Source organism: Oncorhynchus nerka, linkage group LG28 (genome assembly GCF_034236695.1).
Source record: "Oncorhynchus nerka isolate Pitt River linkage group LG28, Oner_Uvic_2.0, whole genome shotgun sequence".
Taxonomy (NCBI): Eukaryota; Metazoa; Chordata; class Actinopteri; order Salmoniformes; family Salmonidae; genus Oncorhynchus; species Oncorhynchus nerka.
In genome coordinates, this window is record NC_088423.1 from 48,593,984 (window position 1) to 48,616,047 (window position 22,064).

The 22,064-nt window shown below is 44.9% G+C and overlaps 1 protein-coding gene across 2 annotated transcripts in view; it reads left to right on the forward strand.

Moving 5' to 3' along the window:
- The window catches only part of LOC115113343 (inositol polyphosphate-5-phosphatase A-like), a 187,592-nt gene that overhangs the window by 110,764 nt on the left and 54,764 nt on the right, over positions 1–22,064 (forward strand). For both annotated transcript variants that reach the window (XM_029640877.2, XM_029640878.2), the window contains exons 5-8: positions 2,988–3,051; positions 4,805–4,908; positions 13,977–14,029; positions 14,906–15,025. In XM_029640877.2, the coding sequence (XP_029496737.1) occupies positions 2,988–3,051; positions 4,805–4,908; positions 13,977–14,029; positions 14,906–15,025 (341 nt within the window). The remainder of the gene's footprint in view (positions 1–2,987; positions 3,052–4,804; positions 4,909–13,976; positions 14,030–14,905; positions 15,026–22,064) is intronic.

The window sequence follows — 22,064 nt, forward strand, 5'->3', positions numbered from 1 at the left end:
GATAATCTCCCTCGATCTGGGGGTCCATGCAAGATCTCACCCCGTGGGGTCAAAATGATCACAAGAACGGTGAGCAAAAATCCCAGAACCACACGGGGGGCCCTAGTGAATGACCTGCAGAGAGCTGGGACCAAAGTAACAAAGCCTACCATCAGTAACACACTACGCCGCCAGGGACTCAAATCCTGCAGTGCCAGACGTGTCCCCCTGCTTAAGCCAGTACATGTCCAGGCCCGTCTGAAGTTTGCTAGAGAGCATTTGGATGATCCAGAAGAAGATTGGGAGAATGTCATATGGTCAGATGAAACCAAAATATAACTTTTTGGTAAAAACTCAACTCGTTGTGTTTGGAGGACAAAGAATGCTGAGTTGCATCCAAAGAACACTATACCTACTGTGAAGCATGGGGGTGGAAACATCATGCTTTGGGGCTGTTTTTCCCCAAAGGGACCAGGATGACTGATCCGTGTAAAGGAAAGAATGAATGGGGCCATGTATCGTGAGATTTTGAGTGAAAACCCCCTTCCATCAGCAAGGGCATTGAAGATGAAACGTGGCTGGGTCTTTCAGCATGACAATGATCCCAAACACACCGCCCGGGCAACAAAGGAGTGGCTTCGTAAGAAGCATTTCAAGGTCCTGGAGTGGCCTAGCCAGTCTCCAGATCTCAACCCCATAGAAAATCTTTGGAGGGAGTTGAAAGTCTGTGTTGCCCAGCAACAGCCCCAAAACATCACTGCTCTAGAGGAGATCTGCATGGAGGAATGGGCCAAAATAGCAGCAACAGTGTATGAATACCTTGTAAGACTTACAGAAAACGTTTGACCTCTGTCATTGCCACCAAAGGGTATATAACAAAGTAGTGAGATAAACTTTTGTTATTGACCAAATACTTATTTTCCACCATAATTTGCAAATAAATTCATAAAAAATCCTACAATGTGATTTTCTGGATTTTTTTTCTCATTTTGTCCATCATAGTTGAAGTGTACCTATGATGAAAATTACAGGCCTCTCTCATCTTTTTTAAGTGGGAGAACTTGCACAATTGGTGGCTGACTAAATACTTTCCCCCCCCACTGTATATGTTGACGCACGAAACAATTTAGGTACAGGGATCTTCCTCCAGGAGGGGATTGAATTTCTCTGCTGTGAGCAAGAAGCTTGATCTGGACATCTAGCCACAGTTAGCAAGCTAGGAAACCAAACGCATAGCTGGACTCGTTAGCTGGATATAATTGATTTGACACATCTTTGATTTCTTATAGTTATACTTAAGTTATAGTTGTAAGCAGTGACGGGGGTGACGCCAACACCCCTAAAATGTAATAAAACATACGGTATATCGCCCGAGCCTATTTATTACTATTCATTCTGGATCGATACCAAATAAAAAATAAGCAACAGCAACAACAAAAACAATAACAGAAGTATCATTTTCTCCCCCTCATGCCCCCCCCTCCCCCCTCTCTCTCTCTCTCTCTCTCTCTCTCTCACTCTGTGGCGTTTGAGGTGAAAAATAACAAAGAAAAGCGAAGATAAATAAACGGGGCCCGTCATGGAAGTCGTCCTGCTGCTGTGGAGAAAGTTGACCTCGAGTCCACCCGCTTTTCCTCCATCCCTCACTTTTCTGTCCTTCAGAAAAAGGAGGGAGGAAGATGGAAGGAGCAGCGGTGGGCCTGGGTCACCAGCCACTGTTCTCGTCAGTTAAATGTGCGACAGTGTTTTCCGTTGGATGAACCTCCGTGTCAACGAGATGGGCAGGACCTCATGTTTGTGCTTTTGACAAATCAGCCTATGTTTAATCTCAAGATGTCCCGGCGCTCATAAATAATGCAGGGCCGGCCTGGCGAGCCCCCAAACTCTCCCCCCCTGCCAGAGAGGGCGTCTGCTCCGCGCCTCAAAGGACAACGGCACAAAATCGGACTATCCTCGCTCTCTCTCTCCCGCTGGTGTCCGTCTTCTCCCCTCTAGGGAGACGTATGCCTCTCTCTTTCCCTCTCTCTCTCTGCATCTCATGCGCCCTTCCTTGTCCCACCACTACCCAGTCCTCTACCTGCACATGACTTAACTGGTCTACTGCAGTATTTTGGGAGTTTCTCCCTCTGTTGCGCTCTCTCTCTGACACACACACACACACTCTCGCTCTCACACGTTTGTGTTGTCATTCAGCCTCTCTCCTTCTCTCCCTAATATCTCTTTCTAACCTCTCTTTTCCTCTCTGTGCTTTGTGTGCTGCAATGTAGGAAGAGAAAGGAGGGTTGTGGGCAGCAGGAACAATGACTAAATAACCCTCAAGCAAGGGCCGAGGGCTCACTATCTCAAGGACCCAGAGGACCAAGAGCAGTCTTTTCCTCTACTGCATGGATGTGAAGAGGACAGTAAAAAGCACGGAGAAAGCATGTCGTGGTGTAGTGGACTGTGAACTGCATCAAATCCCCTGCATTGTATTTTTTTCCCCTCAGTGAGTTTGTTTGGGTTGTCTACAGACTGGGGAAGCTTTTGTGTTTTGATTGTTCTTTTCAGAAATTACGATTTTAATCCTATTGAAGTAGGTCTTTGGATGTTCCAAAGTCCATCTGAATGTGTCCTTTGATCAACTGGAATGATTTATTCTTCACATCAGGAGGACTTGTACCAAGTGTAGGGTCTGAGGACTCTGTATTGAATGCACTGCACTGTGCTGATAGTTCCCTACACTGATAGTATACAACACACTACTTATTATATTCCATTGACGGGATTTTCATTCGATATCTGCTGTGGGGAATAGTGGCGTGATCTGTTGCCTGGGATGGTTAGTGTTATACCATGTTGCTCTCCACATCAAAACTCTACAAATGAATGGAGCTTCGTACTACCTGGAACCAATCCTTATTTCTATTGCGCAGTAACATTTTGTGGTTCGTTATTTTCCAATCCCCTCTGACTGAATAGTGGGGGAACAATTCTCCCACATCTCACATCTCTCTCTTTTTCTTTTCCAGGCACTAGGAAGTTGCTACTTCCTTCACGAATCATTGAAAAACATCCAGCAGTTTGATTTCAAAGGTGAGTCGCCCCCCCCCCCCCCTCCCCCAATGAAATCTCCACTCCTGCTCTCTCACAGTCCCCCCTGCGTATAACACCCCACACGGCCCATCACCACTTCCATCAAAACCAGTACAGTTGACATTGACTGGGGAAGATAACGTAAAGTGAGCGATAGAATGGTAATGCTTGTTAATATTAGGATTTAATTCATGAGATTTCAGGCTCCACGATAATTGTGTACAGAGGTTATTGGACAGTTACGGCGCTCTCATCAGCCCGGGGTGTCAGAGGGCCAGGGGCCCGGCGGCCAGGCTAATTAAAAGAGGGGATATAGATGTGGAGCCACAACGTCGTTCCCATTACACCAGAGTCAGCATTAGCACCATGCACTCACCCCCAGTGAAGGACGGGGCGAGGGGGAAGGCGAGAGGACACACACATGCATGCGGACATGGATACACACACGCACACACATCAGCAGGCATATACGCGCGCACACATCCTCACCTTCACCCGTCAAACCCCCTCGGAAAACACCATGCTTCCCTTACATGGGATTAGGATGTCCAGAATGAGTTCATTCACCCTGTACAAGATGTTACTGGACTGAATAAATATGTTAACTTTGTAGCCTACATCAATAGTTTCACCTGCTTCCTTGGTAAAGAACTATGCTACATTTGCCAGGATCCATATTAATCCATTAAGCGTCTCAGAGTAGGATTGCTGATCAGGTACCCCCCGTCCATTCATTATAATCTAGTCCAAACGGATCCTAGATCAGCCCTGCTACTCTGAGACTCTTCATGGAAACGGTTCCAGGTGTCACGTGACTGTGGAAGACATTTTTAGGCTCTGACCCCAGTTCAGGTTATGTTTTGCACTTACGCAGAGGCCATGACCCATACTCATAGGATCAGTGTCAGATCTTTGCCATGCCAAACCGTTTTGACCTCTGAGATATTTTCCGCCTTTTGAATGTTTGTAACTTTGTGTAACTGAAGGGCATAGCGCCATGTAAAACATACTCCCCTTTGATCCGAGAGAAAGACCCTTTAGTTCTAGGAACCTTCATTTAGTTCAAGATCTCTGACACTGATCTTATGAGTATAGGTCACGGCATCACGCTGTTTCATGGATTGGGGGTGCCCCCCGTTTTTTAGGCCCGCGGATCAATCTCCCACAAAACTTTTTTATATTTTTTTATATATATATATATATATATCTGAACTTCCTGTTGTTAGAATATACAGAATACACAAGGTGCAATTTCCACAGCAAATTGCCCCAACAAAATGTAACGTAGGGCCCCCAAAAGTCTGGTGCCTGCTCTGGCTGCGTGTTTGGGTATGGATGTGGGTACACAGACCCGCGAGCCACTGCTGCCCCTCATGATGAGTTCAGTTTTGTGCCCCCCCCCCCACACCCATCAAAGTTGCCCATCCCGGTGCTATTTGGATCGCCTCAACAACGGATCGTCTAAGGCCTCCGTGGAAGTACAACACGCAACCTGATCTTAGACAGGGTAGGCGTGGAGAATCTGTGCAGGTGAACCTCTATAGATACTTCCACTTACAACCAGCAGGTGGAGTAGTAGCCTGATGAAGCCCTGGATTTATGCACGCATGACTACATCTAGATCTACAAAACTGCTTAGTAGGTTAAACTACATTAGTAGGTTTGGACTGCGAATCCTAGCCTCTTAAACGACTAGCTTGTCTTGTATTAATACGTCCTCTTTGGCTTTCTTTGTCTGTGTTCTTCCCCTTAGCCAAGAAATTCAAGAAGGTGGTTGGGAAAGAGATCTACTCAGACACACTAGAGAGCACACCCATGTTGGAGAAGGAGAAGTTTCCTCAGGACTACTTCCCTGAGGTGTGTATCACTTCACTGTTGCTGTAGTGACTGAGTGGGACTGTCTCTCGGCCTCTACTGCATCCTGAAGTGCTGGGACTTTGATTGATATACAGTAGTGCCGTCAGTAATGTACACTACACAGAAATGTGACATGACTTCGCAATCTTAAAAAAAGAACTTATGACGGCATGGAGCTTGACAATACATTTTGGGTGGTTGCATTTAGTCCCCATAATGCAGTAGGTATTGCAAGAGCTGAAAACATATTGGTGATAGCTTATACTTAAAAAAAACAAAAAAACATTTACTTTCTAAATTTCACAATGCACAATTTTTGGGACTTGCAACACTTTTTGCGTAGCATAGTTTTTGACATTTTTTCATATCAAAATGATTTATGTTGCATAATATTTTAAAACATAGGTACAGTTGAAGTCGGAAGTTTACATACACTTAGGTTGGAGTCATTAAAACTCGTTTTTCAACCACTCCACAAATTTCTTGTTAACAAACTATAGTTTTGGCAAGTCGGTTAGGACATCTACTTTGTGCATGACACAAGTAATTTTTCCAACAATTGTTTACAGACAGATTATTTAACTTATAACTCAATGTATCACGATTCAAGTGGGTCAGACGTTTACATACACTAAGTTGACTGTGCCTACGAACAACTTGGAAAATTCCAGAAAATGATGTCATGGCAATAAGAAACTTCTGATAGGCTAATTGACATAATTTGAATCAATTGGAGGTATACTTGTAGATGTATTTCAAGGCCTACCTTCAAACTCAGTGCCTCTTTGCTTGACATCATGGGAAAATCAAAAGAAATCAGCCAAGACCTCAAAAAAAAATTGCAGACCTCTACAAGTCTGGTTCATCCTTGGGAACAATTTCCAAATGCCCGAAGGTACCACGTTCATATGTACAAACAATAGTACGCAAGTATAAACACCATGGGACCACGCAGCCGTAATACCGCTCAGGAAGGAGACGCGTTCCTAGAGGTGAACGTTCTTTGGTACGAAAAGTGCAAATCATTCCCAGAACAACAGCAAAGGACCTTGTGAAGATGCTGGAGGAAACAGGTACAAAAGTATCTATATCCACAGTTAAACGAGTCCTATATCAACATAACCTGAAAGGCCGCTCAGCAAGGAAGAAGCCACTGCTCCAAACCCGCCATAAAAATGACTACGGTTTGTAACTGCACATGGGGACAAAGATTGTATATTTTGGAAAAATGTCCTCTGGTCTGATGAAACAAAAATATAACTGTTTGGCCAAAATTACCACCGTTATGTTTGGAGGAGGGGGAGAGTTGGGGAGGCTTGCAAGCCAAAGAACACCATCCCAACTGTGAAGCACAGGGTGGCAGCATAATGTTGTGGGGTTGCTTTGCTGCAGGAGGGACTGGCATCATGAGGTAGGACAATTATGTGGATATATTGAAGCAACATCTCAAGACATCAGTCAGGAAGTTAAAGCTTAGTCGCAAATGGGTCTTCCAAATGGACAATGACCCCAAGCATACTTCCAAAGTTGTGGCAAAATGGCTCAAGGACAACAAAGTCAAGGTATTGGAGTGGCCATCACAAAGCCCTGACCTCAATCCTGTAGAAAGTATGTGGGCAGAACTGAGAAAGCGTGTGTTCCGAGCAAGGAGGCTCAGTTACACCAGCTCTGTCAGGAGGAATGGGCCAAAATTCACCCAACTTATTGTGGGAAGCTTGTGGAAGGCTACCCGAAACGTTTGACCCAAGTTAAACAATTTAAAGGTAATGCTACCAAATACTAATTGAGTGTATGTACATTTCTGACCAACTGAGAATGTGATGAAAGAAATAAAAGCTTAAATAAATAATTCTCTCTACTATTATTCTGACATTTCGCATTCATAAAATAAAGGTGTGATCCTACCTGACCTAAGACATGGAATTTACTAGGATTACATGTCAGGATTTGTGACAAACTATGTAGATGTAGATGGCTATGGTGTATGTAATCTTCCAACTTCAACAACTATATGTTTTATAAAATAAGTAAAACATATGACTATTGGTACCATTGCACATTTATGGCAGTGTATTTTATCTATGGAGTACTTTCCTTTACTCTTTAGCATTTTCACAAAAGACAGTTATTTCAGTTTCAGAATTTTTTCTTTAGTTTACGTTCCCTCAAAAAGCTAATTTATTACAAGGCTCAGTCGAACAGTGAAAGATTGAGATGGCAGCATTGCAAAGTCTTTAATTTGGTTGCTCGCCATGCTTTGTAATGCAGCCTGTGTCTGTCTGTTCGTTCTGTGGGTTCCTCTGCTTGGTCCACATCATAAGGTAGCGTCGCGCTGTGCTGATATAGTAATAAAGAGCGTGACCGCCCGCGTGTCATCCCCATACTCCCCGCTCATCTGTCAACCGCGCTCCACCGGCCGCCTCCTCAAATATATGCAAAGGAGATGGATACGGCCTTTCACAGACGCAGTCTCCCAATTTCTGCCTCTTTCTCACACACACACACACACACACACACACACACACACACACACTCTTTCTCTTCCACCCCACCTTGGAGTTCCCCAGTTTGCCATTTTCGCAGATGATCTAAAACCAATTACGTCGATTGAGGCGTGAAGTCGTTTACAATTATGACAAGAAAGCGGTGTTCGGTGAGTTACGAAGACGAGTGGCAAAACCAAACAACACCGGGAGCGGCGCTAAAAGAGAGCGCATGGAAGAGAAAAGTTTGCTCCCTGATTTATTCCTCTTGATTTCTCTTTATTCCTCTTTCGCGGCTGGGTTATGAATCTTGGATGATGCTTCCGAGAGCAGCACTCCAGATAATGTTAGCCCATTTAAAAAGAGCAGATTTGTGTAGTCTATCAGGGCTGACTATTTTTTTCCTTGTCCCCCCCCCCCCGCCCAGCTAGTGAGAAATTGGTTGTTATCATAGATCACAAATACTGCTCAAACCTCTTATGAAAGATGAATTAATTTCACTAATGGTTTAATGCAGAGATCTCATGAGGAAGTCAGGCGCGCGATAACCCCTGCCTCGTCCTCGCTTCTTCCATGGTGATTTATGCTGTCTTTTAGTAGATGAAACCGCCTGGATTTGCCATCCATCTACAGCCTTAAGGAATCCTATTAACATGGGATCTGGGACAAGAAGGACCGCCACAGGCCCCGCAATGTGGTCCCAACTGGGTTCTGCAGGGTACCGCTCTGGGTCTGAGTGTTGTGGAACCAAATCCTAAGACATGCATACACACATGGACCATGATAAACAAGAAAAAAGGCCTCGCCAGGAGCTTAGAATATGTGCGTTACAGAGAGCATGGGTTAAGACACGTTATTTTCCATTGGAATCTATACGATTTACTTTTTTACATTTTTTTTTTTTACATCCCATAGAGGTGATGCAGTAGAATGTAGCAGCAGACAGTTTAGGTCGGCTCGTCGGAGACGTAACACCTCTCTTTCTCCACTTGAGCGTTACCTTTACAGTCCACCATTAATAAACTGTCACTCTTAGATGGCCTGCTGACATCATGGTGGGAGGGGCTTGGTCGGTACAGTCCCTGTTTGAGTGGCAGCGCTGGTTAAATACCAGCAATGCAACCGAGACAAAATGACATTTCCTGGCTTCTCTTAGATTTGAGTGCACTTGGGTTGGTCGGTGTGGGTGGGTGTGTCGGACCTTGTGTCACACACATACCCTCCCTTGCTGTCCCATGTAGACCTCCATGTCCTCAATTGAGGTGAACAGGACCCTACTGTGACCCCAAGTCCCTTAGGTTGAGTCTGCTGAAATGACAACCTCTCCCTCCCTGTATGCAAAACACACTGCCTTCATACTCCCCAGACTGTGAGTTATGGCTTCAAGTGGAGGAGAAAGGAGGGGGGGGGGGGCATTCAATGAAAAGCTGAATAAGAAGGAACTGGACAAAATAACAGGCACATTTCTTTTGAAAAATGTATGTGATGGATTTGGTAAGCTGTCATTTCTTGTTGTTTCGTCAAACCTTTCAACTTGCCCAAGTATGTATGTATGTATGTATGTATGTATGTATGTATGTATGTATGTATGTATGTATGCATCTTTGTACAGTGGGGCAAAAAAGTATTTAGCCAGCCACCAATTGTGCAAGTTCTCCCACTTAAAAAGATGAGAGAGGCCTGTAATTTTCATCATAGGTACACTTCAACTATGACAGACAAAATGAGAAAAAAATCCAGAAAATCACATTGTAGGATTTTTTATGAATTTATTTGCAAATTATGGTGGAAAATAAGTATTTGGTCAATAACAAAAGTTTATCTCACTACTTTGTTATATACATTTTGTTGGCAATGACAGAGGTCAAACGTTTTCTGTAAGTCTTCACAAGGTTTTCATACACTGTTGCTGCTATTTTGGCCCATTCCTCCATGCAGATCTCCTCTAGAGCAGTGATGTTTTGGGGCTGTTGCTGGGCAACATGGACTTTCAACTCCCTCCAAAGATTTTCTATGGGGTTGAGATCTGGAGACTGTCTAGGCCACTCCAGGACCTTGAAATGCTTCTTACGAAGCCACTCCTTCGTTGCCCGGGTGGTGTGTTTGGGATCATTTTCATGCTGAAAGACCCGGCCATGTTTCATCTTCAATGCCCTTGCTGATGGAAGGAGGTTTTCACTCAAAATCTCACGATACATGGCCCCGATCAGTCGTCCTGGTCCCTTTGCAGAAAAACAGCCCCAAAGCATGATGTTTCTACCCCCATGCTTCACAGTAGGTATGGTGTTCTTTGGATGCAACTCAGCATTCTTTGTCCTCCAAACACGACGAGTTGAGTTTTTACCAAAAAGTTATATTTTGGTTTCATCTGACCATATGACATTCTACCAATCTTCTTCTGGATCATCCAAATGCTTTGGAGTGTGACTGTTTGAGGTTGTGGACAGGTGTCTTTTATACTGATAACAAGTTCAAACAGGTGCCATTAATACAGGTAACGAGTGGAGGACAGAGGAGCCTCTTAACTTCTTGCGTCGAGCCAACCCGGATCCGGGATCATGACTACAGCCTCACATCCATTACCATAACGCAACGTTAACTATTCATGAAAATCGCAAATGAAATGAAATCAATCTGCTAGCTCTCAAGCTTAGCCTTTTGTTAACAACACTGTCATCTCAGATTTTCAAAAATATGTTTCTCAACCATAGCAAACTAGCATTTAGCATTTAGCGTTAGCATTTAGCGTTAGCATTAGCAGGCAACATTTTCACAAAAACCAGCAAAAACATTCAATAAATCATTTACCTTTGAAGAACTTCGGATGTTTTCAATGAGGAGACTCTCAGTTAGATAGCAAATGTTCAGTTTTCCTGAAAGATTATTTGTGCAGGAGAAATCGGTCCGTTTTCTGCGTCATGTTTGGCTACCAAAAAAAAAAAAAAATTCTGTTATAAAAACGCCAAACTTTTTCCAAAATAACTCCATAATATCGACTGAAACATGGCAAACGTTGTTTAGAATCAATCCTCAAGGTGTTTTTCTACATATCTCTTCAATGATGTATCGTTCCTGGAAGTGTGCTTCTCCCTCTGAATGGCATGGTAAAATGATTGCCACTGAGAATTGCGCACCAATTTAGACAAAGGACACCGGGCGGACACCTGGCAAATGTAGTCTCTTATGGCCAATCTTCCAATGATATGCCTACAAATACGTCACAATGCTGCAGACATCTTGGACGAACGGCAGATAGCATAAGCTCGTTCACGGCACATTCACAGCCATATAAGGAGACGATAGTAAAACAGAGCTTCAAAAATTCAGCTCATTTCCTGTTTGAGGTTTCATCTTGGTTTCGCCTGTAGCATCAGTTCTGGGGCACTCACAGATAATATCTTTGCAGTTTTGAAAACGTCAGAGTGTTTTCTTTCCAAAGCTGCCAATTATATGCATAGTCGAGCATCTTTTCGTGACAAAATATTGCGCTTAAAACGGGCACGTTTTTTTATCCAATAATGACATAGCACATGACTAAATACTTTTTTGCCCCACTGTATGTATTTTTTGTTTGGTGCAGTAATGCATGCTTCCCCCCAACAATGCCATCATAAGGATTTGTCATTTGCTTATACAAATAAAGTACACGACCGAGACCTTAAGGTCCCCTTCCCATTGGACGGAAGTGATCATTGTCCATATAAGTTTGTATTTCTTGTTCTCTACCACACATCTGCTCATTAAAGCATTGGTTGTGGACTACAGTCAGACACCCTTTTAGTACCCTTTTGTAAACTCTTATGTTATGGTTATGTGGCAGCCATGGAATTCCAATTTTCATGGCAAGTCACTGTCCCTTTAAATGGGAAAGTGGTATTGTTTCTGTCCGTGGTCCAGACAATCCAAGACTTAGCTGCTAGGATCCATTTTGAGAGAAATAGGTGGGCTAGAGAATCCAGCTATATTTGTCCCATTTGGCTACCTATCCCTTTCCCAAGCCCCTGTTATGCCCCCCCCCCTCCCCCCCTTCGGTCTCCACTGTCTCTATAAAGGACTTGTTCTTCCCTTCACCCTCTACACAGCACTGGTTTGGGACATTTTAATCAGAGACTCCCCTCAATCCCACCACACACACACACACACACACAGTCTTGTTTTACTAACACAATTGATTCCCATACAAAATGTCCCTTACCTTTAACCGCTAAACCTAAATCTAACACTAATTCTAACCCGAAAAATCTTTTTTCCTTGTGGGGACTGGCAAAATGTCCCCAGTTGGTCAGATTATTTTTCCCATTTACATCTCTCTTATCTTTCCAGTCCTGTAAAACACACCCTAGTCCTAAAGACCCCTCTTTCTTATTTGATGGGATCCCTGTCTGAGTGGGGGGGGGGGGGTCTCATCTGAGATATAGGAAAGGTCAACAAATACATTTAAAAAAGGACTGGGGAGATGGGAGTGTGTGTGTGCCACCGTGACACGCGTGACATTTGATAGTGGAACTGAAAACTTCCAATGGACACAAGTGGGGAGTTTATGGTGCCGCTTCCTGTAATGGGGAATCCATTTGATGGCCCCATAGCCCGCTCTCCACTACTCGCCTCTCCGTCCCGTGTCGGCTGGGAGCCTAGCTGTCATGGCTGACCCCCACTCTACAGCCGTTCATCACTGTCACAGTCTGGGGACCCCATCACTGGCCATGGAAGGTCAGCCTCAATCCTTTACTGCCTTCACCCTCAGCCTGTGTCACACCCCCCCAGCTTTTCAACTTGTCTTACCTAGAGCCATAGGGCATGTACATTTTAATCACTAGGACCCAGGTGTTTTCCTGGCCCTGTAACACATACTGTAGTCGTTTAGGCAGACATTACACTCTTGTATTTGATTGGGTACATGGTAGTTGGTTGTCACTCTGTCTGTGAATTTCCCAGGCCCGTATGACAACACTGTGTGTTGATGAATGGAGGTGTGTGTGTGCGTGGTGCCATAGCCAAACAAGGCGACAAGGGTCAATCAGTCATAGGAGGAGGAAGCGGGGCAATCTGAGGTTGCACGACAGGAAGTGATGGATTTAAATGTTATGATTGTAGTTAATGGCTCTTTAAATTACATTTTAGATGAAATGTATTTCGCGCTGCATTAAGAGTGCAGGTTTGGAGCCCATCCTCTCCTTGCCTCCTCACTCCCCTCCCCATCATCCTCTTCCTCCTCTTCCGCATCCTCTCTTTATTAAAGTCATTCCAATGTTGTCACATATATCACACATCACATATATACAGTGAACATGAATCTCCCTCAGGAAGTCGGGTTAATATGATGCATAAATACCTCTTCTTACCACCTAAATGTCACAATGTGATTACTGAATCAATATCCTTGAAACATCTGTGTTTGTTTTGTTGAAGGTAGAAGTACTTCCTCGTGTATTTTATTTTCGACGACAACATCGTGTAAAACTATTCGTTTTATTATTTTGTCTTTTAAAATGATCACAAAATATTTGAGTGCAATCCGTTCATGATAAAACGATTTAGATTTACCTCAAACACACACAATATTGGACAGTGGGGTATAATTGGGCCCATACATTCTGCCAGGCGGTATAGATTAATTCAAGTATGCTAATGTAATTCAATTTGATACAGTTAATCTTGTACTAATGCAGATTGAAGGATGTGAGATGCAATCAAATAGCTCTCAGGCCTTTAAAATTGCATCTAAGTTTTTAAATAAAATGAGTCAATTTGTAATTATGTGACCTGGGCCATAATTAGTTTATTCATCACCACGGTTAACTCCCCCATTAGGATGCTCAGAAAGCCCCTGGAATATTTATTTATTTATGCGTTCAAAATGAGGACGGTTGCAAGCGTCAATTTTTCTCTCGTTCAATAACGAGCTTCATGGTAAATCATATGCTGTGTGAGAGCTGGGACTCCTGACCGGGTAATTCCCTCAGTTAGTAGCACTATGGGGTGAGGCTATAGGAGGTTGACCAGGTGGCTTTAGGTCAGGCCACTAGAACACTTTGGAAGTCATACTGTTTTCCCCATTGTCATGACAGTGCTGGTAGCTCAGTTGGTAGAGCATGGTACCTGCAACCACGGTATAGTGGGCTAAATTCCCGTGACCACCCATACATCAAATCAAATCAAATGTATTTATAAAGCCCTTGGTACATCAGCTGATATCTCAAAGTGCTGTACAGAAACCCAGCCTAAAACCCCAAACAGCAAGCAACGCAGGTGTAGAAGCACGGTGGCTAGGACATAAACAATGTATGCACGCATGACTGTAAGTCGCTTAGGATCAAAGTGTCTGCTAAATGGCTTATGTTATATATTATGAGGCTCAGGTTAGACAAATATGGAAATACAGGGAAAATTGATATGCTGTATAGTAATGATTAGAATCCTACTGAAATGGAAGAAAAACTCTCTTCTGAGAGTTTGTCTTTGCGTTTGAATAGCCCACACTGGCTATGTATGCCAGTTCAGATTGTTGGTGCACTGCAGTAAGTTTCAATTCCATGCTGTCAATGCTAACGTTCAGTCTGCATGTGTATCCTCCCTATGTTGCAGTGCAAGTGGTCCAGAAAAGGCTTTATCAGGACTCGATGGGCTCTGGCTGACTGGTGAGTTTCTAGCACATCTCATGTTACATCTCACGCTACACTTAGGATCAAATTGAATATCAGCTTTTCCTCCAGGTGCATTTCAGCGTCACGTCCAACTGTGACTACCTGTAAAGCCTAGCAGTATCACTCACAGTACCTGTCACTTTGGCTTTACCCCTCCATCCATAGGGTATATCCCATGGGGCTTTGCAGGTCCGTTCTTCATAGACAGAGGAGAGGTAGAGGCAGTCTTCCCTAGAGAGAGAGACTTTACTTCGCTCCCTCTCCCAACCGACAGCGAGCCAGGATTGGATTAGGCATAATCGCGTTAGTCAGCAGTTGCATATGACAGATGACAGAAAACATTACATACAATTGAACCTGTGCGAGATGAATACAAACGTTTGGGCAGAGCGGGCGCAGAGGGGGGGGGGGGGGTCGTAATCTAATAGAAGGATGACGTGAGAACAAAAGGGCTGAAACGGTAACATTCTAAATGAGGCAGGCATGACTCGAGACAGGCACTTGGAGGAAGAGACAGAGAGAGAGGGACAGGGATGACCGAGAGGGACACGGGTGTGGGGGACATTTTGCGTATTTATTTAGAAGTTTGTCAACAGCATAAGCATCTTGAGGTGAGACGTTCTGAGAAAAACAGTTACAGAGATTGATATAGTAGATTGATGAGACGGGCTTAGCAACAGTAGCACTACCAGGAGGGAAATGGACATGTCAGTCTGCCTGTAGTGCGGCGAGACAAATTCATCTCACTGCTCTATTCACACAACCATACCTGTGGTCCACAGGCCAAGAGGTCAGTCATGTAGTTCAGGGGTCTCAAACTGAAATTACCTGGGGTCCAACTAACATAAGTCTCTCTCTGTCCCCTCCCAGTGCTTTTGACCTGGTCAACATCCACTTGTTCCACGATGCCTCCAACATACTGGCTTGGGAGAAGAGCCCCTCAGTCTACTCCGGGACGAGACAGAAGGCCCTGGGCTTCGTCTTAGATAGGTGACTGGCACGCTCCTCCTTATTCTCGCCATCTTATCTCTGCAACTATTTTCTCTGTCCCTTCTCCATCTAGCCTCTCGCCGTTATTTCCATTTCTCCACCCACTCCTCTTTCCACATCTCATCTCCCTATATTCTCTCCACCTAAATCAAATCAAATGTATTTATATAGCCCTTCGTACATCAGCTGATATCTCAAAGTGCTGTACAGAAACCCAGCCTAAAACCCCAAACAGCAAGCAATGCAGGTGTAGAAGCACGGTGGCTAGGAAAAACTCCCTAGAAAGGCCAAAACCTAGGAAGAAACGTAGAGAGGAACCAGGCTATGTGGGGTGGCCAGTCCTCTTCTGGCTGTGCCGGGTGGAGATTATAACAGAACATGGCCAAGATGTTCAAATGTTCATAAATGACCAGCATGGTCAAATAATAATAATCACAGGCAGAACAGTTGAAACTGGAGCAGCAGCACGGCCAGGTGGACTGGGGACAGCAAGGAGTCATCATGTCAGGTAGTCCTGAGGCATGGTCCTAGGGCTCAGGTCCTCCGAGAGAGAAAGAAAGAGAGAATTAGAGAGAGCATACTTAAATTCACACAGGACACCGGATTGGACAGGAGAAGTACTCCAGATATAACAAACTGACCCTAACCCCCCGACACATAAACTACTGCAACATAAATACTGGAGGCTGAGACAGGAGGGGTCAGGAGACACTGTGGCCCCATCCGATGACACCCCCGGACAGGGACAAACAGGAAGGATATAACCTATAACCTTTCCACCTATTCTCTTCATCTTTCCGCTCAGTATCCTCTCCATCTCTGCGTTCACCATTCTCTCCATATCGCCTCTCACCGTCCTCTCCTCCTTTCCATTCGACCCCGAGCAACACGCTCACCTCTCTACCAGCAGAGAATCCTTCATCCTGCACCCAAAGAACCCTCTAAGAAAACACGAGAGCCGTTCCCGCTAATGTGATTTATGTGACGTCCATTGACAGTGGAGAGGGATGATGTAGTGTTCTAGTGGCCCTTTGCTCTTTACCTGGTCATGCTAACACCAAATAAAAGCTACGTGGCAGCCCTGCATTACGTGCCCCCCCCCACCACCATTTGAAGTCTGAATGCACAGCTCCTTCCACTTTGAATAACTGCATGCATATGGCCGCCATGTATTATCAAGGGTTTTGGCACCTCGTGAATTAGCGTTTTATGTAGTGTTTTATGTATTTCCAAGATAATAATTTTCCCCCTCCTTCATGCTTTCGTTTTGATGAAAGAATGCTTTGCGTTTAATGGACAGGGAAGTGGGGGGGTTTTTGGGAAAATGGTTAGCTTTAAAAAAATATATATATATATAAAAAATATGAACCATAATTTACCTGGATTTACGGGCATAATGAAGTAACTTGTTGTTTACATTGAGGGTTTTGACCGTATTTTCTACGCTTTCATCATGTTCTTGAAGTTGATTTATTTGTAAAAGTCGCCTCATAAATATGGCTAAATGGCACGTTTTCTGGTGGAGAGTGAATAGCACTGAGCTGGTGAGTGGCAGTTTCCACGCTCCCCTCCTCTAAGTCCCCTTGTGCTCAGAAGGTATCCTTCACTGTTAATTCCTGGGACATATCATTAAAAGGTGACAATGGCAGGGGATTTTTGCCCTTTTTCGGGAGGTGGGAGGAGAAACCTAAGGGGTATGGGAGGTGTAGGCCTATGTTCTGACTAGGCTGGTATCCCATGCAGGGGGTGAAGGGGGGCATCGCGCCTCAATCGCTCACTTTGGGGAAACACTTGGGCACAGATCCGGCCTGCCTGAGAGTGAAAAAGCTGGCTGGGCCGGGGGGGGGGGAGACAAAAGACCCTGGGCTCTGTTAGGGGCAGTGCATAATGGGCTGCTCCTTTCACAGGAGCTGCTAACCTTTTGGCAGCCACCAGCGAACTCCATTCTCCTCCGCCGATCGGGGAGGACAATGTGCCCAGGCCGGCTTTGAATGAAGCGCTACCTCCAACAGTGTTCCCATTCAGCGGCCGGTTGGGAACCGTCATTTTGGCCATTGTCCTAACTCTGACTCCTACCCCAGAAAGAGAGCAGGAAAAGGGATAGGGTGAATATCTATAGCCAAAGCCTCTTCTCTCCCCCTTCTCTCTCTTTCTGAGCTCTAATCTCTCATTGTGGGGAGGGGGGAAGGAGGGGAAGTGGACACCACCAGCTGAGATCCAGAGGGGCTGCTGGTGCAGGAGCCTGGTCAGTGAGACAGTCTAGGGAGTGAGCTCCGTGGCTGGGCCCAACCTCAGCCCCTTCCCTTATCTAGCGCCCTGGCTAATAATGCAGCTTACGGCCCTTTGAGAACATATCTGATAAGCCCCTTCCTCTGTGGCCCTTTTAACTGCTAAGCAGTGTTTATTTCCAAAGCGCTTCAAGGCCTCCGGGGAACAATACTGAGAAGGAACAGCGTTTAGCCAAACCTCTCCATTGAGTCACATCAAAAAAGCACTTCTCCGGTCTCTGGCTGATGTGTGGCCGGCAGCTTCATGAGAGAAGGGAAAGTCCTGTTTGAAATGTATACCCTCCTTGCCTGTTTTTATTCCCCTTATGCCCCTTCCCCTCACTGAGATGTGAGCCTGAAACAGCATCTAAAGTTATTATCCCTTTTAAATGAATATTTCCCTTGACGCTTGGCGTCATTGCTTCAATTACATAAGACATTTGTTTTTGTGGAGCGCGGGAATATACAAAAATGATGCTATGTTCTTAATATCGGAAATATACATTTGATTTATGATCCTGAAATTGGTTTGGGAATTGTGTTTCTGATAACAACCACTGCATTCAGAACATTTTATCTGTAGATATCAATGCTTCCTTATCAGACTCGTTACAGACCCTTTTTCCCGATAAGGAAGCATTGATATATATGACTCTGTATCTAGTAAAATGCCCTCTAGTTTGCTTAGTTCCGCCAAGGACTGGTGATGTAAAAGGAGGACGCCGAGTCTGTGCTAATTCAGAATTCAGGGCTCTGGCCAAGAGGATGGGGAAGCAGGCTGCCAAGAACCATGTGAAATGATAGCTATGAGATCAAATCAACACCATTTTTTTTTTTTCTTGAGCTAAAAATCTTTTGTTTGTTGGGAGTTGTGTTCTTTTTTATTCTCTCACTTTGAGTGGCTGGTCCGGTTCAGGAGAGAACAGTTTTACATTACAACCGTGAAATCTCGGTGTAAAGACCCCCTTTTGTCCCCCGCCGTTATTTTCACACAAATATAGTCCATTGTCACACAGCTGAAGTTAATTTGATCAACATTGGAGACATTTAACTGTTTTGTTCGCTGAAAAGGCTCGTTTCATGCTCATTTTCGAGGCATTGAAAAGCAATGATGGGCAAAAAAAAAAAAAAATGATGTTGCCGTTAACAATTCGGGGCAATTAGTTTCCCAGGGGGAAGCAGTGGGCCGTACTGGCCACCATACAGCAATTCTTTGTCATTTTATGGACGGTCATCAGTCAACTGTCAGAGCATCTCAAAGAGCCCTCCAATCTAAACGTTTCCTTTAAGGCTTTTCCCAGAACAACAGGCTGAAAGAGAAGAGAAAGGAGAGCCTGTTTCCAGGCAATAGACATGTTCAGCTGGAAGAAGGACTGAATAATTGCAGAGAGATCCTCAATAAAAGACGGATAAATTGATTAGACAGGGTAGTAGTAGTAGTGTGGTGCGCGTACGTGTTTTTATACAAAATGTATAACTTAGTGTTTTAGTGGAGGTGTGGTGAATAATGTGATAGTAGAATAGTTCATTTTTTTTAAAGAGCATCGGATTGACTCAATGTGTGTGCTTATGCTTATTTGGGTTTGCATGCAAGCTCCTGCTATGACCTATGTGTTTGTGTGGGCACAGGGAATACTGTGGTTGCTGCCTTATGTCATTCAGTAGTAGGGTTGAAACATTTCAGGAACTTTCGATACGTCTTTCCCAAATCCCAGTTGGCTGATTACCTAAATCAGGAGGGAATAAGCAGGAACCGGAATATTTTTTTGAAGGTTCCTGGAATTTTGCAACACAATTCATTAGAGGCTGAAGGGGAGCATAGGCTTTAGGTGGCTAGTTGTGTTTAGGGGCTAGTGGACAGTGCTAGCTCAGCTAGGGACCAAATACAGTATAGCCCTTCATGGGGGTAGTGGTGTGCAGAGGGGTGTCAGTGCATGACTGTGAACTACCTCCTCACCCTGGGAGGCCTGGGCCCCCCCCCAGTCAGTCTCTACTGTATAGAATCAGTTCATTAGCAAGTAGCCACCATTCACTCTTAGCCATAAATGAGCCGTAAACCGTAAATGAGTATATTGTACTGTATATTGTCTACAACCGTTTGACCTAGTTATGTATCTGCGGAATAGAGATCTGCCGAAAGGAGTCGATATGATGGGTTCACAGGCTGTAAGATGTGGCTCCCATGCATGTTGGATTTGGCAGATGGGAGTTACTGCTGAGAAGAGGTTGGACCGGCTTGCATCGCCACCTATACCAGTCCACCCAACACCACCAGATCCAGTGGCTGACATCCTTCCTCCCTGGGTTTGTTTGCGTCCCTATTAGAAATGCTGTGGGATTTGACCAGTCGTTGGGTTTGACGTTGTTGGGTTGGTTTATCCTCTAACCTCTGTGTGACAGCGACACCCCACAACCACCCTTTTGGCATGACTCAACTGGGAGAGCTGGGTAGGTTGGGAGAAGGGGGTTCTGGGTGGGATGGGCGCTGGTAGCGGGTGGCCAACCCTGGATGTCACAGGTCACATCAGGGTTCCTCCCCTGGCCCATTGAGCCAGACGTCAAGAAGCACATTCTTCACGATGTTAACATTCTCCAAAATTCTCAAAATCACACTCCCAATGGATGACTCTGCATTGGCTTTTGTAGTGTGCCGCTGAGTTGAATTTGAATGAAGCATTCATTTTTGATCGGCGAACGTAACGTTACTTGATGAAGGCGTGTTAGCGTTAGCTAGCAGTAACTGCTTTTGTCTTGAAGCTAAAATGTAATGAGAGTACGGAAGAGAAAATAAACCCTTTAATTGTCTGCACACGTTTGTGAATTGTTGAATAATGCAAGAGTGTAATATGGTTAAGACGAAAAGTTCCTTGCATGGTTGAACCGTTTTTTTTGTAAGCACGATTACTGGCTAGTGGATGTACTATAGGCTAATGTGACTGGGATATTTAAGCTGCAGTGCAATAATGTCTGTTGCCAAGCCCACAAATGCTCTCTCGGCACATGGCAGTCCGTTGCTAATGTAAACTGAAAAGTTTATGTACATATTATGTCAGTTGAAGTCTCGTCGCGGTGCTTCTGCTGCAACTCTCTTCAATCTGAATAAGCCCGAAGCCATTTATGTGTGTGAGCAGTGAATGTGTCAGGAATGTGCTCCCTGTGCTTTGTGCGGCTGCGTTAGGGGGCCTGGGAGCAGAGTTGGGGGGCCATGTTATAAATTAGCGGCTGACCCTGTCTTTGTGTGGCCCCAGGAAGGGCTGACTGATAGCCCCCCTCAGTGAGAACGGCCCCTGTAAAGAGCCTCTTTCAGAGGTGTCACCGTGCGATGAATTGGCCAGGGGGGAAGCATGTTTATAGACTGTGTAAAGAAGTGCGTCTTTGTGTGAAAATATCGCTGACACTGTTACAGTTTGCTTGAATGAACTGTGATGACGCGACTAATGGGGCCCTCGCTGGGGGGCCTGCAGGGGGCCCTCAGGACCCCCCACCACCGCCCCATTCACAACCAGTCCGCTGTGGCTAATTTCAATTCTTAGGGACGCCATAAAGGCCAAGCAAAAGTCAACTTTCACACCAGCGGGTCACCACAAGTGCTTTAGGAAATGACAATGTAAACAGAGCGTTACCTTCTGACCTGCGGCTGATACCTTCGCCCTACAGACAGAACATCCAGGGCTACGGCATTAGACATGGCTATTAGAGGGATGAAGCTGGGAATAGGCTCGGCCCTGGGGAAACGCACACGCTCTCCGGGGAGAGTGGCATGGTCTGAATCGTCCCTTTGTTTTCTCTCTTGTCCCTTTCGCCTCTCCTCGCTCTCTCTGCTCTCTCCCTCCACACTCACTCTCTCCTCTATTTTAGCCCCCCCTGTCCCCTCCTTTTTTCACTCTCATTCTCCACTCTCTCTGTTCTCCCTCTCTCTCCTCTATGCAAATGTACTTTATTCGCTTTTTGGAGTGAGCTCATTTCTTTTTTTTAAAGAATAAAGCCACCTTAAAGCTGTCTGTCTACAAATGTTCATAATGTTTCATGTCGACAAGCCTCCGTTGTACAAGTTACATGCTCAGCATACACAGATAATATCCTTATTTGAAAAGGCAATACCATTATTTGAATACTCTTCTCATCCTAATCGTCACTATAACCTTGAACTTTTATTAGGCCTATATTTATTTTTACAGAGAACTTGGGCCATTTAACCCCGGGACACTGTGAGTCGTGGGTTTGCAAACACATCGATTTAAGGGACGCGAGGAATGTGTTGAAGTGGCCGTTCCTTTGGCCACTTGTACATTTACATTTGAGTCATTTAGCAGATGCTCTCATCCAGAATGACTTACATGAGCAATTAGGGTTAAGTGCCTTGCTCAAGGGCACATTGGCAGATTTTTTTCACCTAGTCTGCTCTGGGATTTGAACCAGCGACCCTTTCAGTTGCCGGCCCAACACTCTTAACCGCTAGGCTACCTGCCGCCAGGCTACAGAAAGTGTGAACTGTCCTTGAATTTGAATAGAGTGCTCTTCCAGTCCCCATGGCTGGGGAAGGTCAGTGATGACATCACCCAGTCTGTGTGTTACCCCCATTCCTTCCCCGACCCCGAGCACCCATGACTGGTAGTCTGAGGTGCAGGTGTCCGCCAGTCTCCCCACAACAAGCACCCCCCTCCCCTTCTCCTTAAAGAAACACTGGCTGGGCTGTGGTGATACTTTACGACACAGGTCCAGGAATGGACCCACCACAGAGTGCCTTCTCTTTTTATGGCCTCATAAATATA